The sequence below is a fragment of the Marmota flaviventris genome, chromosome 8 (genome assembly GCF_047511675.1).
Source record: "Marmota flaviventris isolate mMarFla1 chromosome 8, mMarFla1.hap1, whole genome shotgun sequence".
NCBI classification, from domain to species: Eukaryota; Metazoa; Chordata; class Mammalia; order Rodentia; family Sciuridae; genus Marmota; species Marmota flaviventris.
In genome coordinates, this window is record NC_092505.1 from 11,188,517 (window position 1) to 11,205,709 (window position 17,193).

At 41.7% G+C, this 17,193-nt stretch overlaps 1 protein-coding gene across 1 annotated transcript; it reads left to right on the top strand.

Moving 5' to 3' along the window:
* Window positions 1–6,135: 6,135 nt before the first annotated feature.
* Mis18a (MIS18 kinetochore protein A) lies at window positions 6,136–16,866 on the top strand. Its single transcript, XM_027929232.2, has 5 exons — window positions 6,136–6,475; window positions 9,154–9,220; window positions 13,346–13,468; window positions 15,629–15,725; window positions 16,285–16,866. The coding sequence occupies exons 1-5, from the start codon at window positions 6,148–6,150 to the stop codon at window positions 16,363–16,365; spliced, it is 696 nt and encodes a 231-aa protein (XP_027785033.2). The 5' UTR covers window positions 6,136–6,147; the 3' UTR covers window positions 16,366–16,866.
* Window positions 16,867–17,193: the final 327 nt, after the last annotated feature.

Sequence of the window (17,193 nt, forward strand, 5' to 3'; positions counted from 1 at the left end):
TTGCTGATGGTGTCACCAGTGATGCAATTTTTCCCAAGGAGCCGTCAATTGGCTTGGTGTCGTGGCATTTCTGTATCCTCCCTTCTGCTAGTGATGGTCTAAAATTTGGGGGCCAATGGCTTATGCTGGACCAGTAGTCAGTGACGGGTATGATCCAATTGCAGTGGTATCAACCTAAGACAGGAGGCTGACGCCTAAAGGTCAGTTTTCCGATGACGGGTAAGAACCATATGTTGAATTGGACAACCTACCAGGCACGGTCCTTAAGCCACATTGCTTGTTGTTTAATTAATCAGAAGGGGGGAGATGCTGGGAGCCATTAGCCAAGTAGGTATGACAATTTCCTTGCCAGCGTACCCCATGTTGCAGTGACATTGAATGTAGGTGACCTTGCTCAAGGATCAAGGCGGATTAGGGCGTTCCCGGTTTAGGTTCCAGGTTTAAGGTTTAAGATTATTCCTGCTGGGAATAGAGCGTATCCTGCTGCCTGAGTTCCCCTTGAGTTCTCACGGGATTCAGACAGTATATTTTGGAGATAGAAGCCCAGTGGAGGTGGATTTGGGCAGAGAACGTGGATTTCCCCAGAACGTGATTGTAGACGGCTGGTGTGAGTTCGGGAATAAAGAGTTGCTGTTTGAATCTACAAGCTGTGTGGTGGCTCGTGATTGTGTGCCCAGCCAGACTGCGGCATTTGTGCCCAGCCAGACTGCGGCAGGCTGTGAAGGTGGCCTGGGCAGCTGGGGGGTGAGCGGTGGGAAATGGATATTGCAATGACTCTGGGTCTCCTCCTTGCATCTTGCTTCTCTCTGAATGTCAATGTCATGGCAGGCTGTGTCACCACTTCAGATGGGACACATCTGATGACAGTGCTGGATCATGAATCAAGAGGAAAGGTGAGCAGAGGACCTGGCAAGTCCAGGGGTGGGCACAGATTTGGTGCTAGTTTGCTGACCTGCTCACTTTGAACCAGTCACTGTGTCCACGTTCAAACTGGTGTCTATGACTGACCATTAGAGTTAGGGCACAACCCGCCTCTAGAATGGGGTGGGAACAAGGTAAGCTTTGAGGATGTGAGCCCCACTCCAGCCACACTGTTGGAGTTGAGGGGAGAAGTAGCAGTTTTCTTAGAAGGGGAGGAATGTGCTTGACAAACATCAGCCCAGATGTGCACAAATCTCTGCTTTGAACTAGATCTGTGACTCCTGAATCCCCTGGACCTCAGCTTTTTCATCTGTAGAGTGAGACATGTCTTTTTCTCAGCTCAAATATGTGATTTTGCTAAAAATCACGTTATGGCTGTGATTCCACATATTAAATAGGAGAGGGAAACTAACTATTTAAAGAACATCCTTCCTTCAAGAATTTTTAAGAAGGTGAAGCATATTCCTGTAAGTTATTGTTTCGTTCCTGGAACACAGATATAAATACCTAACCACACTTTCCCACAATGCATTTTATCCTGTTAGGGAGGGCTGTCATGGTGGCAGAAGGTCCCTGGGGGTTGAGCACACAGTATGGCAGTCTCTTGGCGCCACCTGGTCAGGGAAGGCAGCCTCTGGTGCCATTTGCCTTCTAGACATATCTCTAGTAGAAAAAGTTGGATCGGATGATTCTCCAATGCAGCTGCAACCAATTCTCCACGTACTCAAGAGCCAGCTGTCTGATGCCAGCAACCTGCAATCACATCTTATTGTCATTCTCGTGTGTAAGTGTAAGGAAGTCCACGCCATCGAAATCTACTCTGGGACTGTAATCAGCAGCCATTAATTTCTAATTTTCCTCAATCGTCAGAGCACTTTTAAGAATCCATAATTCTTCTGGCAAAATTGTCGAGACCTCATCTGGTTTGTCTCCCTTTTCCCCATTCCTTCTCTTCCCTAGTTATTAGTACTCCCCACTCCAACGCTAGCACTTGACATTGAGTTGGACTAGAATTTGTTTGTTATTTACACCAAGGCTTCTGAACCAAGCCAGAAATGAGATTTGAATCAGGTCGTCTGAGTAACTGATGGATGAACAGGAAAGACCAAAGGGTGGAATAAAAATGGAACTTGACTTGACATTTGCTTCTCTCTATATATTTAGAACTTATTCTACTTGCCCTGGACTAAATCAAGGACAGTCTCTGGGTGTCTTTCAGAATTTTAGACACAGGTCCTGGCTCTTGGGGGTTCCAAAGGACTAGGTTTGGCCACCTCTCCCAAGATGCCAACCATAGAGATAATCAGTGTGAAGGCAGGAAAGGAGTTTATCAGCGTGCTTGGAAGAGCAACAGAGGTTTAGTGACTTAAGATTTGTCTCCAAGGGGGTAACAAGAACTTTGAAATTTCATAGCAAAGAGAACAAAGGCAAGGGTCTAGGGTTTACATAGCTGGGGGCTTTGAATAGCTGGCAAAGCAGGTCACCTTGGTCAGGCTTTGGTCTGGTTGATTATTATTATCTCAGAATTGGTTCTGCAAAGTTCCCGGGAATTTGTCATCGCTTGGGAGTAGCTTCCATTCCTTATTATAAAGATGTTTATGGATGAGACCTGTTGTTCCTGGAACCCAAGGTCACTGCAGGAGAGAATGATTCAGGAGAACTCAGAAGGAAAAAAAGTTAAACAGGCAAAATGGAGCTGGTTAGGTCAGTGACTGGCCCCTCGTTCACCATGCACCCTGCTCTCTACTGTGGGAGGTTGACATTATGGGTGACATCAACATGCTCCACATCTGCTGGACTCTGGCTGGATCTGGGCCATGGGGAGCTCCAGCAGGGAACTGGAGGGAAGAAGGGCCAGGTGAGGGGATTCAATATCTTACCTTTCTCCTGAACGGTCACTTGGTCACTTCAACTGAAAAGCAGTTCTCTCAAGGAGAGCTGCTTCTCACAACTCTCTCTCCTTCAGGCTTCTAGCAGTTTCTCTCCTGGTATCCCTGTGGGTCCAGCGAAAGGTGGTTTGGGCCGCTAACCTAGACTCATTCCTGAAAACCCAGATTCTTGCACTATCTCTCGTGGTTTTCTCTTAGGTGCTGTCCACACCACTGTCATTTCATACTTTGTAAAGAAACACCCCCCATATTTGGGGAATTGGAGTCCATGTTCTGCCAGGGCTTCTGAGGAAGTGGTCAGTTCCGCAGCTACTTTAGCTGCAGACAGAATCTCAATGAAGAAATGATAGTGCTGATCGATATGGCAAGCTGCCCAAGGTGGGGAAGGGGGCATAGCTGGGTCTACCGTCTCTCGCCTCCCCTGCTCCCTGCCTGTCTGAACTAACATGGGGTAAGAAAGAGGCAGGAAGTTTTCACCTGAACCTGCTCTATCATATCCTGGTTTCATGCCCATGGTTTAAATCTCTGGGAACCCATTCCTGGGATTGGTGGTGATTGTGGTGGAGTTGGACAAAATCCCTTCCTTGTGTAACTAGAAGGAAAGATGGTTCAGAAAGATGCTACCACCAACCAATCCAAGGTCACGATCCTCAAGCATTTCATTTTGTCCCCAGTGATTTCGAGACTTCTTAATTATTTTATATCACACCATAAAACACATGTGCCTACAGAGGAATTTATTTTGCATTGGGACTGACTTCCATTAGTCACAAGGGGATCCATGATACTTCCATTAGGCATAGTGCCCAGGATCCATGATACTTTTAAGGGTCCCCCATGAGAAGCTTAATTTCATTTAAAACCAGAAAAAAGTTAACTTTTATGTCAAGGAAAATGTTTTCCTATATAATTTACATATATATATTAATTATAGTAACACAGGTACAAAATTGTATAATTTTTATTTAGTTTTTATGGAGGAAAGGGCCCATCAAGGCAGAAATGTGTTGGGTCCCTGAAAGTCACCATGCAGCCCTGCTTTGGCATTCATTAGTCCCCTTCTCTGCAGTTTTTCTTTTACTGGCTTCATTTGTCCCTTGTGTTAGTCAGTTTTCTACCACTGTGACCAAAATGCCTGACAAGATCAACTTAGAGGAGAAGTTTATCTTGGCTCATGGTTTCAGAGGTTTGGTCCATGGTTGGTTGACGTCATTGCTCTGGGCCCAAGAGGAGGAAGAACATCATGCAGAAGGGTGTGGTGTGGGAGCTCATGGTGGCCAGAAAGCAGAGAGAAGGAGGGAGCGAGATGAAAGAGCCACAGGAAAGATGAACTCTTCCAGGTCATGAACCCTTGAGGCCCACCTCTGCTAGCCACCGCCCCCCCCCCCCCCCCTCATGGTTGCCACCCAATCAGTCCATTTAAACTTGAACAAAACGATTAGGTTACATCCTATTAATCGAATCATTTCACCTTCGAATATTCCTACATCAACACAGGAGTTTTTTTGGGTGACACACCTTATATCCAAATCATAATATCCCTGGTCCAAAATTAAATGGAAAATTCTAGTACCAAACAATTTGTAAGTTTTAAAAAACATTTATTACAGTGTATTTTTACATACTTATATATTGTAGTAAATTGTTCTATTTTTGGTTATTGTTATTTTCTTACAGGTGACTAATCTATGAATTCCACTTCCTCATGGGTATGTATGTGCAGGAAAAAACAAGGGGTTGCTACTATCTGTGGTTTCAAGCATCCACTGAGATCTTAAAGTATCCCCTGAGGATACAGGAGAGGGGTTGCTTTACTGGGATATGTCATATGGGAAATTGTTGACAATAGGAAACCAAAGAGTTCATCCCTTGAATTCTCAAGTTGCTATCCATTTACTTAAAGAATTCATGTGGATGTGCCAATATTGTACCAGAGACATTGTGCATGAAGACGGCAGTCTAGGAAGGCCAGGTTTGGCTCTATAAAAATAAGCAGGAGGGAAGAGAATTCCAGGTGGGGAAAAAAAAAAAGGTCTAAATTATTTGAAGCATTTTCTTTCGGTTGGAGGCTACTTAACAATGGCATGGTGTGCTAGGGCTACCTTATGCACATATTCTATCACTCGATCCGCATTAACAACCCTGTGCAGTACTGACCCATTAACCCATGAAGAATCAGACTCGGAGAAGGCCCATAGCCTTTCCACCTGTTTCCTACACCGGTTACTCCCAACCTCGTGGAGGCAAGGGTAGGGCAACCCAGGACTTCCGAATCCAAAGCTTTTGCTTTTTGCTAATGGCCCCTAAAATTGGAAGTAAGTTTTATCTAATCGAGCAAAGTGAGCAATGACTTGAGAGGAATACCCAAAGCTCAGTGGGAGCAGATGCGAGTCCTTGGGGGTAGCTTTCCTCCCAGATGCGCTCTCTATGGTGTGGTCCCTCGGTTCCCCACCAGCTTTCCCTCCAGACCTGGGCCTTCTGAAGTCAGAGGCTGGCTTTCTGCGGCAGCTGAGGAAGTCTGTGCCTCCTGCAAGGGCGCGCAGCTTCCCCATCCGCACAGTGGAGCACTTCCTCGCTTTCCACCCGGTTCGCTCCGGCCCCTCCCCCGTCCCAGCCAGCTTCTCCAACTTTTTGCAAGCTGCCCTCGTCCGAGGGACCCAGGGCCCTTCTAAGGTCTTGTTCCAGAAATAACAATGCACAAAAAGAGCTTGTGATGAAGCGGTTCCTGCCCACCTCGAAGGAAGTGGGGCCTCAGGAGCAGACAGGGCAGTGCCGTCGTGGGAGCGCTCATGCTGACAGCCCCTAGGAGCTGCTGGGGACGCGAATTCTCGGTCTCCGACCCTGAGTCTGTGAGAGTGGGACCCGGAATCTTGTTGAACAATTTCCTTGGTGGCTTTTCAGGCACGCTAAAGTTTAGGGGACCAAGGCATCTCGCCGAGGGGCTGGCCATAGAAAGCACCTACATGCTCCTAAATCCTAAGCCCGGGCGGCTGCGAATCCGCTGCTACTAAACACTGAAGCTGCCGCGGGGGCCTCGTGGCTTTCTCAGTGATGCTGTCCTTTCCACGTAAAGGGTGAGTAACCCTTCTTAAGCTCATAATCCAGCCAATTTTAGCAGCTTTAATTTCTTTAGAACCCATGATCTCACGCAAAGCGTAGGGACTAGCCGGCCTGGCCCAGCCGGCCAGAGAGCATGCGCATTAGAGGCTTCGCACCGCCTTCCTTAGGCCCCGCCCCTGGGCCACGGCCCCTCCCGGTGACGCCTTGCTGCCCCGCCCCGCGCAGGCGCAGCCACGTTTTTCCCTTGGAGGTCTGGGGCGCGGGCTGTTTGTAGATTATGGCGGGCTCTTGGTCATTGGATCGTCACAGAGGGTGTACCTCCACTTGCTGCGCGGGTGACCTCAAGGATAAGAGGACCGACTCGTCGCTGTTGGGCAGGCGGCTCTCGGAGGACTCGGGCCGCCACCGGCTGCTGGAGAAGTGGGCGAGCATGTGGAACTCCGTGAGCACAGACGCCTCCGAGGCCAGCACCGAGAAGTTTCCCGAGGAGGCGGCCCCGGCGGAGCCCCCGCTGGTGTTCCTGTGCTCTGGCTGCCGGCGTCCGCTGGGCGACTCGCTGAGCTGGGTCACCAGCCAGGAGGACACCAACTGCATCCTGCTGCGCTGTCAGTGCGGGCAGGCCGCGCTGGGGGGCTGGGGCCTGGTTCCCAGGTGTGCCACACCTGGGCCTCCTGAGGGAGGGAGGGTTCCGCTGCAGGGAGGCTTGGAAAGCAGAGAGGCCCTGGGTGAGCTTTCTCAGGAAAAGGGGAGGAGGAGGCTCACTCTGTTGTAGGGATAAAGGAGGCAAGGCACCGAAGATAGCAGGAAACAGTTTTATTTGGCTGCAGCTAGGTTCAGAGGGCACAGCCTTTGCTGTAATCAATCAATCCCCTGAACCCCGAGTTCAGGGAGTTTCAGAGTTTTATACCCAGTGTGTAAGGGGAGGGGCTCAGAAGTTCACAGTCTGCAGAAGTTCACATAAAAGCAGCTCTTTCTCTCACTGTTCTGGGCAAGTTAACTCTTCAAGGACAACACCTGAGAAGGGGAGAGCTTCTTCTCCCCTCTCCCGCCCCAGCTGTTACCATGGAGCCCAATTGGTAACTTATTTTAAAAATGTAGACATCTCTGTGAAGCCCAGCTCAAGGCGAGAGGCCTTGTTTGCACATTTCTACAAGGTACTATATACTGGATACGTTTGTGAAAACTAGTAAGGGGGTGTCCAGCACCTGGAGTGCTGGTATCTTCCCGGCCAGTGGCCAAGTAAACAGGGCAACATGAAAATAGATTGGACTCTTTCGCAGAGACTCTTTTGCTGATAGTCCTAAAATCAGCCATGGTGAAGAGGGCTTTTCTGTGGAGAAAGGGGGTGCCACTTCAACCCCAGCAGTTGGGTTCATGAGTGACGGCTCTTTTTATGGGGTCCCCATCCAGAAGAGCAGCGGTTGGATGAGCAGCCGTGAGCATTATTCAGAAACAAGTGACCATTTGAGGTGTAGCCTGACCAGTACGGGTTGCTCCCCACGGGAATCTGCGGGCTGTTAATTTCTCACTTAAACTTCCAGATACGCTCCATACACATAGGCACTTATTCAAATGCTAAAGGTTCAAAAAGACTTGAGATTACATTCATATCATTAAGACTAAATGGGCACAGTTCTCTTTTTTGCCGCATACGTATATTCTGAATATTTTCCATATTATTTGAACACAATACGCCTCGTTTTAGCAGCTGCTTAGTGTATCCTTGTTGAGGGGCTGTATGGCTTTGTGATGAAGGCTCTAGACTGTGCTTGAGTTCTGGTCTGCCGTTGATTAGCTGCATGTCCTTGGGCAGGCTAGTTAACTTCTCTGTGCCTCAGTTTCCTTTCCTCTTCTATACAACTGGGGTAAATTTCACATGGGTATTGGTGAGAAGTGAGTGAGTTAATGTGTGCTATATGTTTTGAGTAAGACCCAAGTGCCATTTCAATGATTTCTCTAATGAGAGTGTTGTCGATCTGCCCAATCTGGCTATTGATAGAGGTTTAGGTTGTTTCCAGTACTATATGATTAGAACGGCATATATTCAGGTTGAATTTTGATAGAGTAGGAGCCCTTACTTTTGGTATTGGGTTTATCTTATATATGCCTTTTAAGAAATAGTATGTTAAGTCTTTCATTTTATTTGTCTTGTTTTTATAGCTTTTCTATTTTTTGCCATATTAATTTTACATATAAAGTGCTATTGTTTTCATGATTTAGTTTTTTATGTCAGTAGTTTTTAAATTTTAAAAACTATATACAAATATCTTGGTTTATTAGCTTTAGATAATTTGATTTACACCCACCTCCCTACCCCTTTGAGAGACCAATAAAGAACACTTGGATAACTCTAATGCTTTATTATTATTATAAGAAAACTTCTCATAGGCCTTCCCTCCCTGAGTTTGGTTAGTCATCATAAGTTGTCTTCCCTCATCTTCCAAAAAGAAAGCATTGAAGGAGGAAAAGGAGTGGAAATGTGGTAGGTCAGTCAGCACTACTGCAGGTCTGTACTGCTAGTGCAGTAGGCGGTGCTCGTGGTTTGGGGGCTGGAGCAAGGTTTGTGAAGTAGGGCTGACATGACAGCAGTGCAGTGGATACAGGGGAGCAGGATAAGGAGGTGGAGAACCAAGGACCAGGGCTGGGTGTACTCCCCAGAACTGCATCATCTAAGGATGACTCCCCAGCCTCTGAGCTGAGCAGTTGGGCAGGTGGAAGTGGGATGTACTGACTTATGGTAGACTGTAGAAGCAGGTGGAATTAAGAATCTCTTTTGTCCTTCTTACGTCTGATGTCTTTTCTCCAATTCTCTGGGAACGTCTTCCTGTGGTCTAGCTGTGAGCCTCGTCCAAGTCATGGTCTAAGTAAAAGATACTTAGCTGGGATACTAAGGACCCTTTCAGTTATTTTTAGAAAAATGAGCTCTGCATTTGCAGTCTGGAGGTGTATCTGTTGGCTTTTAGCAACTTCTTTGGTTTTGCTCCCAATTGTACTCTGTCTGGCAGATGTTCTCTGTAGTCTGTGATTTTAGATTCTCATTGTTCCAAGTTCCACTACTGATTGAAACCCCTCCCTTTGACTTTATTTATTTTGTTAATGTCACTGATTTCCAAAGGAAGGGAATAAAATAACTCTTCTCCCACCATCTTTTCCTGAAGACCCCTATACATTGAGTTTTGAACCATCCTTGTGTGTGTGACTTTGGTCTCTTATTTTGTTCTGGAAGTCCTCTGTAAAATCCCAAAATACATTAATAAAGCGTTTTTACTTTCTCTCTTCCCAGGTGTTTCCTGTAATGTTTCTGTGGATAAAGAGCAGAAGCTTTCCAAACGTAAAGATGAAAATGGTTGGTGAGTAAGGTTGTATGTTTGTGATATTACTTTAGAGAAAATGCTTATTTTCAGATGAAACTCTTCCATCATCCCATTATCCCAAGTGATTACTTAGGCTAAAACTGTTTTCATGGTAATTGAATCAGTATAATATTGGTCATTCAAAGATATCATTTCTTCAGTGATGGTGGTTGGTCCCCTTTAGATAGTGAAATGGATGTTTCTGAACTTCTGAGGGCATATTCTGACACTGCCTTTATGGGTCTTTTGGCTTGATGCTGAAGAGAATTGAAATAAAACAGAGAATAAAAATATCTCTATCATAAAATCTCAAAGTCAAGACAGGTGCTACCTATATGTCAGGGAACATATAGAAAATCTATGTGTGACTGGGGATATAGCTCAGTTGGTAGAGTGCTTGCCTTGCATGCACAGGGCCCTAGGTTCGATCCCCAGCACCACAAAAAAAAAAAAAAAAAAAGAAAGAAAATCTACGTGTGTACACATATATACAGCTTATTGGGGTAAACAGATAAGGCTGCCCATGGCCATAAGTAACCAACCCTTGGGGCTGCAGTAATCCCAGGCCCTGTGTGGCTACTGCAATGGTTGAGGGGACAGATATCTTGCCATATCTGCCACCCATCAGCTGCAAGTGGCTAAATGGGAAGCTCTGTCTCATATAATTGTTGCCAAAAATGAGAAATGTATCTTACTGAGGTATATGAAATAATTTTAGGTGGTAGTACACCAGAAGCATACATTGATAATTATATATATATTTTTAATTTTTAAAATTTGTTTTGATAATTATATTTTAATTACTAAAAATACTGACTTCATTTTTAGTAACGATAGGGTATCCTATACAAGGAATGTATTTTAATTTTTAAAAATTTACTCAAAGGAAAGTTACATTGATAATGATATAGGTAATATGTAGATGTGACAAATAGTGCTTTTGGCAAGCAGGTGATTAAGACTTTGAAAACTCAGATCATTTTTCACTTTGTGGATGAAGAGGACAAGGCAGGGAGGTTGGAACTTCACTAAGGCTGGGGCTGATTTACTGAAAGGGCTTGGATGATGCTTGGGTCTCTCTGAAGTGTTCTGTCATCTCTGCTTCCCAAGTCTGGTCATTTGATGTCATCTTCTCCATTTTCTGCCATGTCTGTGTACCAGCTGCACTCTTGTATTCTTAGTGTGTTTTCATTAAATTAATTCAAAACTGGAGTTTAAATTTATTTTTTAAAGATATCTTTATATTACTTCCATAAATTCTTCATTGATCATAACTTTAAAGTAAATCTCAAGGTAATGACAATGAAATGAATATTTTTAGGTCTGGCCAAAATATCATTGCTGACCAGTTCCTGAGGTCTGTTCTCTTACTGTTAAAAAGATTGGCAAGTATGAGACACGTGTTAAAAACAATCTAGTCAAACAGACTTTCTTCTCTTTTATAATGAGGATTGGTAGATAATTGAAAAGGAATTGATTTTCTCACTCTGTGATCCAGAGTTATTTAATGTTGTTTACTTGTATCACCTAAACCCATTGTTCACACTGCCTTAAATTGTCTTGAGTTTCACTGAGGCCGTGTACCTCCACTTTTGGAAAAACCATGTTGCTTTGGCATGTGTGTGCATTTTTTGATAGAGCCACCCTACCTGTCTCAACCAATGTGCTGACGGTAGAAAAGCACTGTGGGCTTTAGAAGGAGGCAATACTGTTTCCTCTGTACATTCTGACTCTGCCCTTTGTTAAGGATCTTTCAACCTAACTCATTCTTCGTCTAAAATTACCTCATGATTTCTGCACTGCTTTTTCAACATTGTTGTTCAACGATAAGGGTGAATTCTGACAAAAACTTATCAGCCGTGTCTGTAGGATGACGCTGTAGTGATAGTGGCTCTCAGCCTTCATTGTCCCCTGGGATTATTCTACAGGTGTGGTTTAGCCTGTTTTTGTTACTATAGTGAAAATACGGGAGGCAGGTACTTTATAAACAAAAGAGGTTTATTTTGGCTTGTAGTTCTGGAGATTCAAGATCTAGGGGCCACATTTGGTGATGGCTTTCTTATTAGCTGAGTCGCCAGGTGGTACAGAGCACCACATGGCAGGAGACAGGGAGCTTGCATGTGTAGATCTCTTTGCCCCCCTTATGATACAGCCACCAGGATTCAATCATGGGGACCAACTCCTAGTGATCTAATCTAATCCTAATCAGCTCTCAAAGGTCCCAGCTTTGAACACCATAGGAAGTCTTGGTTTGCATCCTCTTAATACCTCAAAAGGGGATTAAATTTCAGCATGAATTTGAACAAACCATATTCACACCATACTGAAATGTGAAGGGGTTTGTTTGTACTCTGGTGGTGCCTAAACTGTTTTTGATAATTCAAGTTAAAACAGTCTTAACCAACGATCAGTGTGTTTTGAGGTCAACCCCAAGATTTCTCTGAGTGTTCTTTCTTGGCTGATGACACTTACATTAGATGTTAGTTCACAAGCTTGATAATTTTAAGTGGTGGCCTCTTAATTATTATAAGGTTGGTATGTAGCATGAGATTTGCCATTTTACTGTGGGTAGATGCTTTTATATTTCTTACATAAAACCTTTTTTAAAAAAATCCCTTAGGTGCTTAATATGGAATCAGTGGTATGTTATTTAGCTAATTATATCACTAGTGAGAACTCATAATTTATCAGGTGGTGATCCATTTTGATCTTTTTTCCCATATGTTGTTGCAGTAATTAGAAACATCTCCCGGTATCTGTAGGTAAATACTCATGCACTCTATAATATGGTGTCTGGTTCTTAGAAGCTCCTTTTGCTGATAGAAGGAACAGGTATTTAGGGATGATGACTGGCTCACATACTGAGCAAGAGTTAAAATGCTCATGAAGTAATAATCTTTTAGGATATATATTTCATGACTGTGATCAATAGATCTATGTGTTGGGACTGTAGTTTTAGTATAGTTGTTTATAGAATCATAAATTTGGAGTGACCAGTGTGACAGGCTTTGGTGAGAACAGTGGATTTTAAGCCACATTTAAAGAAGACAGAAATTGGCATGGTAGCAGCGGGGTACGTTCACATGTGTGGAAACTGAGTTGGGAAGTGTCCATATGCAGGAACAGTTATGTGGAGAAGTAAGGGTGGATCATTAAGCAAAATACTTGTGAACCACTCATGTAGGATATCTGTGGTTGACAGAAAAGTACTGTGTCAAAGTGTAATGTTTTAAGAAAGTTAATTCTAACAAACTTATATTGAACACATGTCAAATATTTATTTAACCAGTTAACGAGGGAACCAGAACATGGCAAAGCTGGATGAGAGGGAGGGTACTGCCATTTAGGTCAGATCTAGTTAATGTCCTGCAACACAGCAGCAACCATTGGAGTTATCTTTTCTACTAGCAGAAATCATTTGCATCTCTACCAGACTTAAATGATTTGCAACTTATCAGTCTTCTATGATTCATCATTAACTTTAGGCAGTCTTTTTAAGTAAGCAAACACCTTCTACTAGAGCAAGCTAGACAAGCTTACGGCCCATGGACTGGGCCCTTTTTTGCGAGTACACTTAGTTGGAACCCAGATTATTTAGTTATGTCTTGTCTCTGGCTGCTCCCATGGTCCAGTGGCAAAGTTGATAGTTACCACAGATACAGATGGCCTGAAAGTCTCGACAACTGTATATTTTCTGGTTTATTAAAGGAAAAAATTGCCTAGTACCTTTGCCTAGAGCGCTAGTGACCCTTGGTGGGCTTATTGGTTAGACAGTGACATTAAAAGGACATGTAGACTCTTTTAGTCATATTTCCAAAGTCAGTCTAATTTTCTAAATACTGGACAGAAGAGTTTACATTCTAGAAGGTATCAGTATCCTCTCTTCTTGTCATTTGTATGTCCGTGTCATTAGGTGTGCAAGGCAGTGTGCCTGGAGATGAATACAGTGTAATATGTCTTATAAGCATCTTACCATCATTTTTTCCTTCCACGTATATGAATCAATATGATCAGAGTGGCACAGTTTAGAGCTTAAGTACTTAGCATTTATGGATTTAACAATGGGGTTTTGGTCATAGTGAGTTGCTATTTTGCTAAAGTGGTGGCATTTCTTTATGACAGCATTCTCGAGACCCTGTACTGTGCGGGTTGCTCCCTCCATCTTGGCTATGTATTCAGGTGCACTCCCAAGAATCTAGATTATAAGAGGGACTTGTTTTGCCTCAGTGTTGAAGCCATTGAAAGGTAAGTTTCCTTCTGATTTCTCATTTAAGTTTACGGAGAAGATGATATGAAAACATCAGAACTAAATCAACACTGTTTGTTAAAATTTATTTTCAAGTAATAATTTCTGACAGTCAAATCACTAATTTTTGTTTTGCTTTGATCTGACTGCTTTGGCACTGGAAAAGTCAAGCATTAAATTATTATTAATTATTAAATTATTACTTTAAAAAATTGAATGTAGCTTTGTAAGATTTTTTTTTAAGCAGTTGTGAGGATCAGTGTATGTTTTCCATTCCTTCCCTCCCTCAGTTTTTAGCTTCCTAGACTTTTGTGAAAAAATAGGAATTTCAAAATTGGTTAGGAAAGAAGTCTCTGGTGTTCTGGAAAGGTAGAGGCACAAAGTCCTAACTATTTCCAATAGTAAAGAATGGTCTACTTCTCTTTGAGATACACAAGAAAATGTCTTGAACAAGGAGATATACAAGGAAAAGTAACATTGTTCATGTAATAAAAGACTTAAGATTTCTCTAGAGTAATGGTTAGGAACCATTCAGTTCTGGTCTAGTGACAGAATCAGGGAATTTCAGGTATCTAAATGGTCTTCCAATTTATTGGCCTTTTTAAATGGGAAACATAAAATTAAGTAAATCTTTGACCCCAGGGCATTTTCACTCATCCTGATAAAGATGTTGCCCTCGAGATTTTTAAGCATGCCTAAGAAAACTTGTATTATATTAGGAAAGAGAAACAAATTAAGAAAAGTGCCTATACTTTCATTATTTGAGGCATTTCATTCCCTGTGTTGAATTTCTTAGATTTTTCTCTTTAAAAAATTTAGAACAGTATTCTTTTTATGAATTTCTAATCCATTTACTCCTTGTTAAATCACTGCAGTTTTGAACTCCCCGCCCCTTTTTTTGAAGCTAGACAGTTTTAGATCAAAATTTTATAATCCACAAACTTTTCAGAGGCCTTAGACAAAAGGATAATATAACAAGTTCTGTTCCTTGCTACAAAGCCTGTAGGAGTGTCTGGCGAGATGTCTGTTTTGGTTTTAATATGTGAATAGAAGACGTGGGCCCAGACAAATGCTACCTTAATATCCATGAGAATTTTACCATGTCTGTGAAAGTACAGGTATAAAAGACGTGAAATTTGAATCCAGCAGAGTTGGTACAAAACTTTCAAAAGTGATATTATCTGTGTCAAAGAAAATGTGTAGGAGGTTTTACCCCAGAAGATCATAATATTGAAGCTGTTTTTCCTGAGCAGTTGCATTTAGAATCCAAGTTACTTTTGGGAGAGGATTTGAATGCCAAGGATTCTGTTTTTATTTGAGAAGTAGATACCTTCTGTAATGTTTATTTATGGTTTCAGAAGTTACTTAAATGCCATTTAGTTTTTCTACCTCATCTCCTTTTTTTATTTGATTTTATAAACAGCATGTTAATTGCCTTCTGCAGTTTTGCCCACAGTGCTGTTTTTTTCAGGAATATAATTTATAGGATTTCCAAGGGCAGACTTATTTGACAAAAGAAGCAACATCAAAATTGTTACATGTAATAAAAGACTTCTACAAAAGAATCAAATTTCCTTACATGTCTAGGTTTATTTGGTTGCCAACACTTGGGCCTGTTTTCCACCTGTTACCAGGTCATTTTTTCTGCTATAAATACTTTTCCAAGCCATAGTATCTCACGACCTGGAGAGTTGAGCCACATATGACTTGGAGCATAACTGTTGAAACTGCCCAAATTTTGGAAAGCGTGAGTTGACCCCACAAATTATTATTTATTAAAAGTCAACTTTGAAAATACATTTCCAAAATTTATGTAAGACCATAAAGCAGTGGCTTCTTCAGGACCACCATCTTCTTCACGGTCTTTAAACTTGTCTTTAGAGTTTTGAACTCTAACATTTTGCCACTCAATAAAGAGCAGGTTTATTCCAGTAATGAAATGTTTGTGGACAGTGAATATGTAGAAGTATCTGGACAAAGCTGCTGTACAGAATGACATGATTTTGTGTAGTATAGCTTCCTAGATAAGCTTTTACCAAAAATAGCTGTTTTGTTTGTTTACTTGGTATATAATGTACTTAGAGTTTTAGTATTAACTGACATAAATTTAGCATTTGTTTCTTTTACATGTTTTAACTTTGTACTGTGTTACACTTCAGTTATACTTTAGGGTCCTCTGAAAAACAAATTATGCCAGAAGATAAAGAGCTTTTTAATCTTGAAAGCCGAGTTGAAATAGAAAAGTCTCTAAAACAGGTAATTTTATTCTGAATGTTTTATGTCTGTACAAACAATTTCCTGTCAGTGAAAAAGTTCTCTACGTACTGAGACTCAGAATGCCATCTGTTTTGATCTTAGCCCTTTATGGCAACAGAGTGCGTATTTCAGTTGTCAGTAGAGTTGAATTTTGGGAGGAACTGATCTGTAAATTAAGCTGAGACTTTATCAACAAACTAGTGAGGACATTTTATGCCAAAATCAAGTCAGTATGTATTCTAAAATGATTAAACTAGAAATATAGCTTTGAATCAAATCACTATTTTATTGGAGTCAGTTTCCTTGGTATAAACACACTTGTATTGAATGTTAATGTCTTCTTGTGGTCAAACAGGCAAGATGGTGGCGAGTGAATAGTTGAATTATATTTTATTTAAATAAAGTTATGGCCCTAAATAGTTTTTGTTAAATACTGAATATCTATTTTGTATAATGAATAACTTGAAAATTGCATTAACAGTGTATATTTTAATTGCATTTAACCATGTATAATTTTAGCCATATTCATGCTTGTGTTTATGTTTTTTCAACTCTTTAGATGGAAGATGTCTTGAAAGCATTGCAAACGAAGCTGTGGGAGGTTGAATCAAAATTGTCCTTTATGAGCTGCAAAAGCTGAACTCTGTTCCATGTTGCGTGTCTCTTGTTCTTTCCCATCCATTATGTCTTAAATGAGAAGAATTGTAGAATCATTTCTGCAGCTGTATTTTATGGCAAAGAGGTGATTATTTCCCACATTAGAATTTTTAAGCTATTTTGTGATACTTGCTGGAATTGAAATTTAGGAGTTTGTATTTTGATAAGAAACTGGGCTGAGTTTTTAGAATTATTTTCTTTCTGTGTCAGACTCATTATTATTGATTTTCTATTTTTTAAAGAATAATTTTGCTTTTAATACTTTGGACAGTGGGCTGGGATTGTGGCTCAGCGGTAGAGTTCTCATCTAACACGTGCAAGGCCCAGGGTTCAATCCTCAGCACCACATAAAAATAAATAGATAGAATAAAGATATTATGTCCAACTACTTCTAAAAAATAAATGTTTAAAAAATACTTTGGACAGTATTAAATAGTGAATGGTAAAAATCTTAAAGAGTTATCTCTCTCTCTCTCTCTCTCTCTCTCTCTCTCTCTCTCTATATATATATATATATATATATATATATATATATATATATTAGTTGTAGATGGACACAGTACCTTTATTTTATTATTATTTTTTTATGGTGCAGGGGAATCGAACCCAGTGCCTCACGCATGCTAGGCAAGTGCTCTACCACTGAGCCACAGCCCCGGCCCTTAAAGAGTTTTTTCTGCATCTTGCGTGATTGAATCTTCTTTAAAAACTAATGCTTAAAGTTCTCTGGAGAACCTGTCTATTGAGTTATTTGTCAGAACCATGTGGAAACTTAGACAAGAACAGAGTAGCACAAATGTATATAAGGGTC

Bases quoted from the DNA above. Each gene is read 5' to 3' on its own strand.
- Mis18a (XM_027929232.2), top strand. From the start codon at position 6,148: ATGGCGGGCTCTTGGTCATTGGATCGTCACAGAGGGTGTACCTCCACT. The intron at 6,476-9,153 runs GTCAGTGCGGGC...CTCTCTTCCCAG, and splicing joins CAACTGCATCCTGCTGCGCT to GTGTTTCCTGTAATGTTTCT. The intron at 13,469-15,628 runs GTAAGTTTCCTT...GTTACACTTCAG, and splicing joins AGTGTTGAAGCCATTGAAAG to TTATACTTTAGGGTCCTCTG.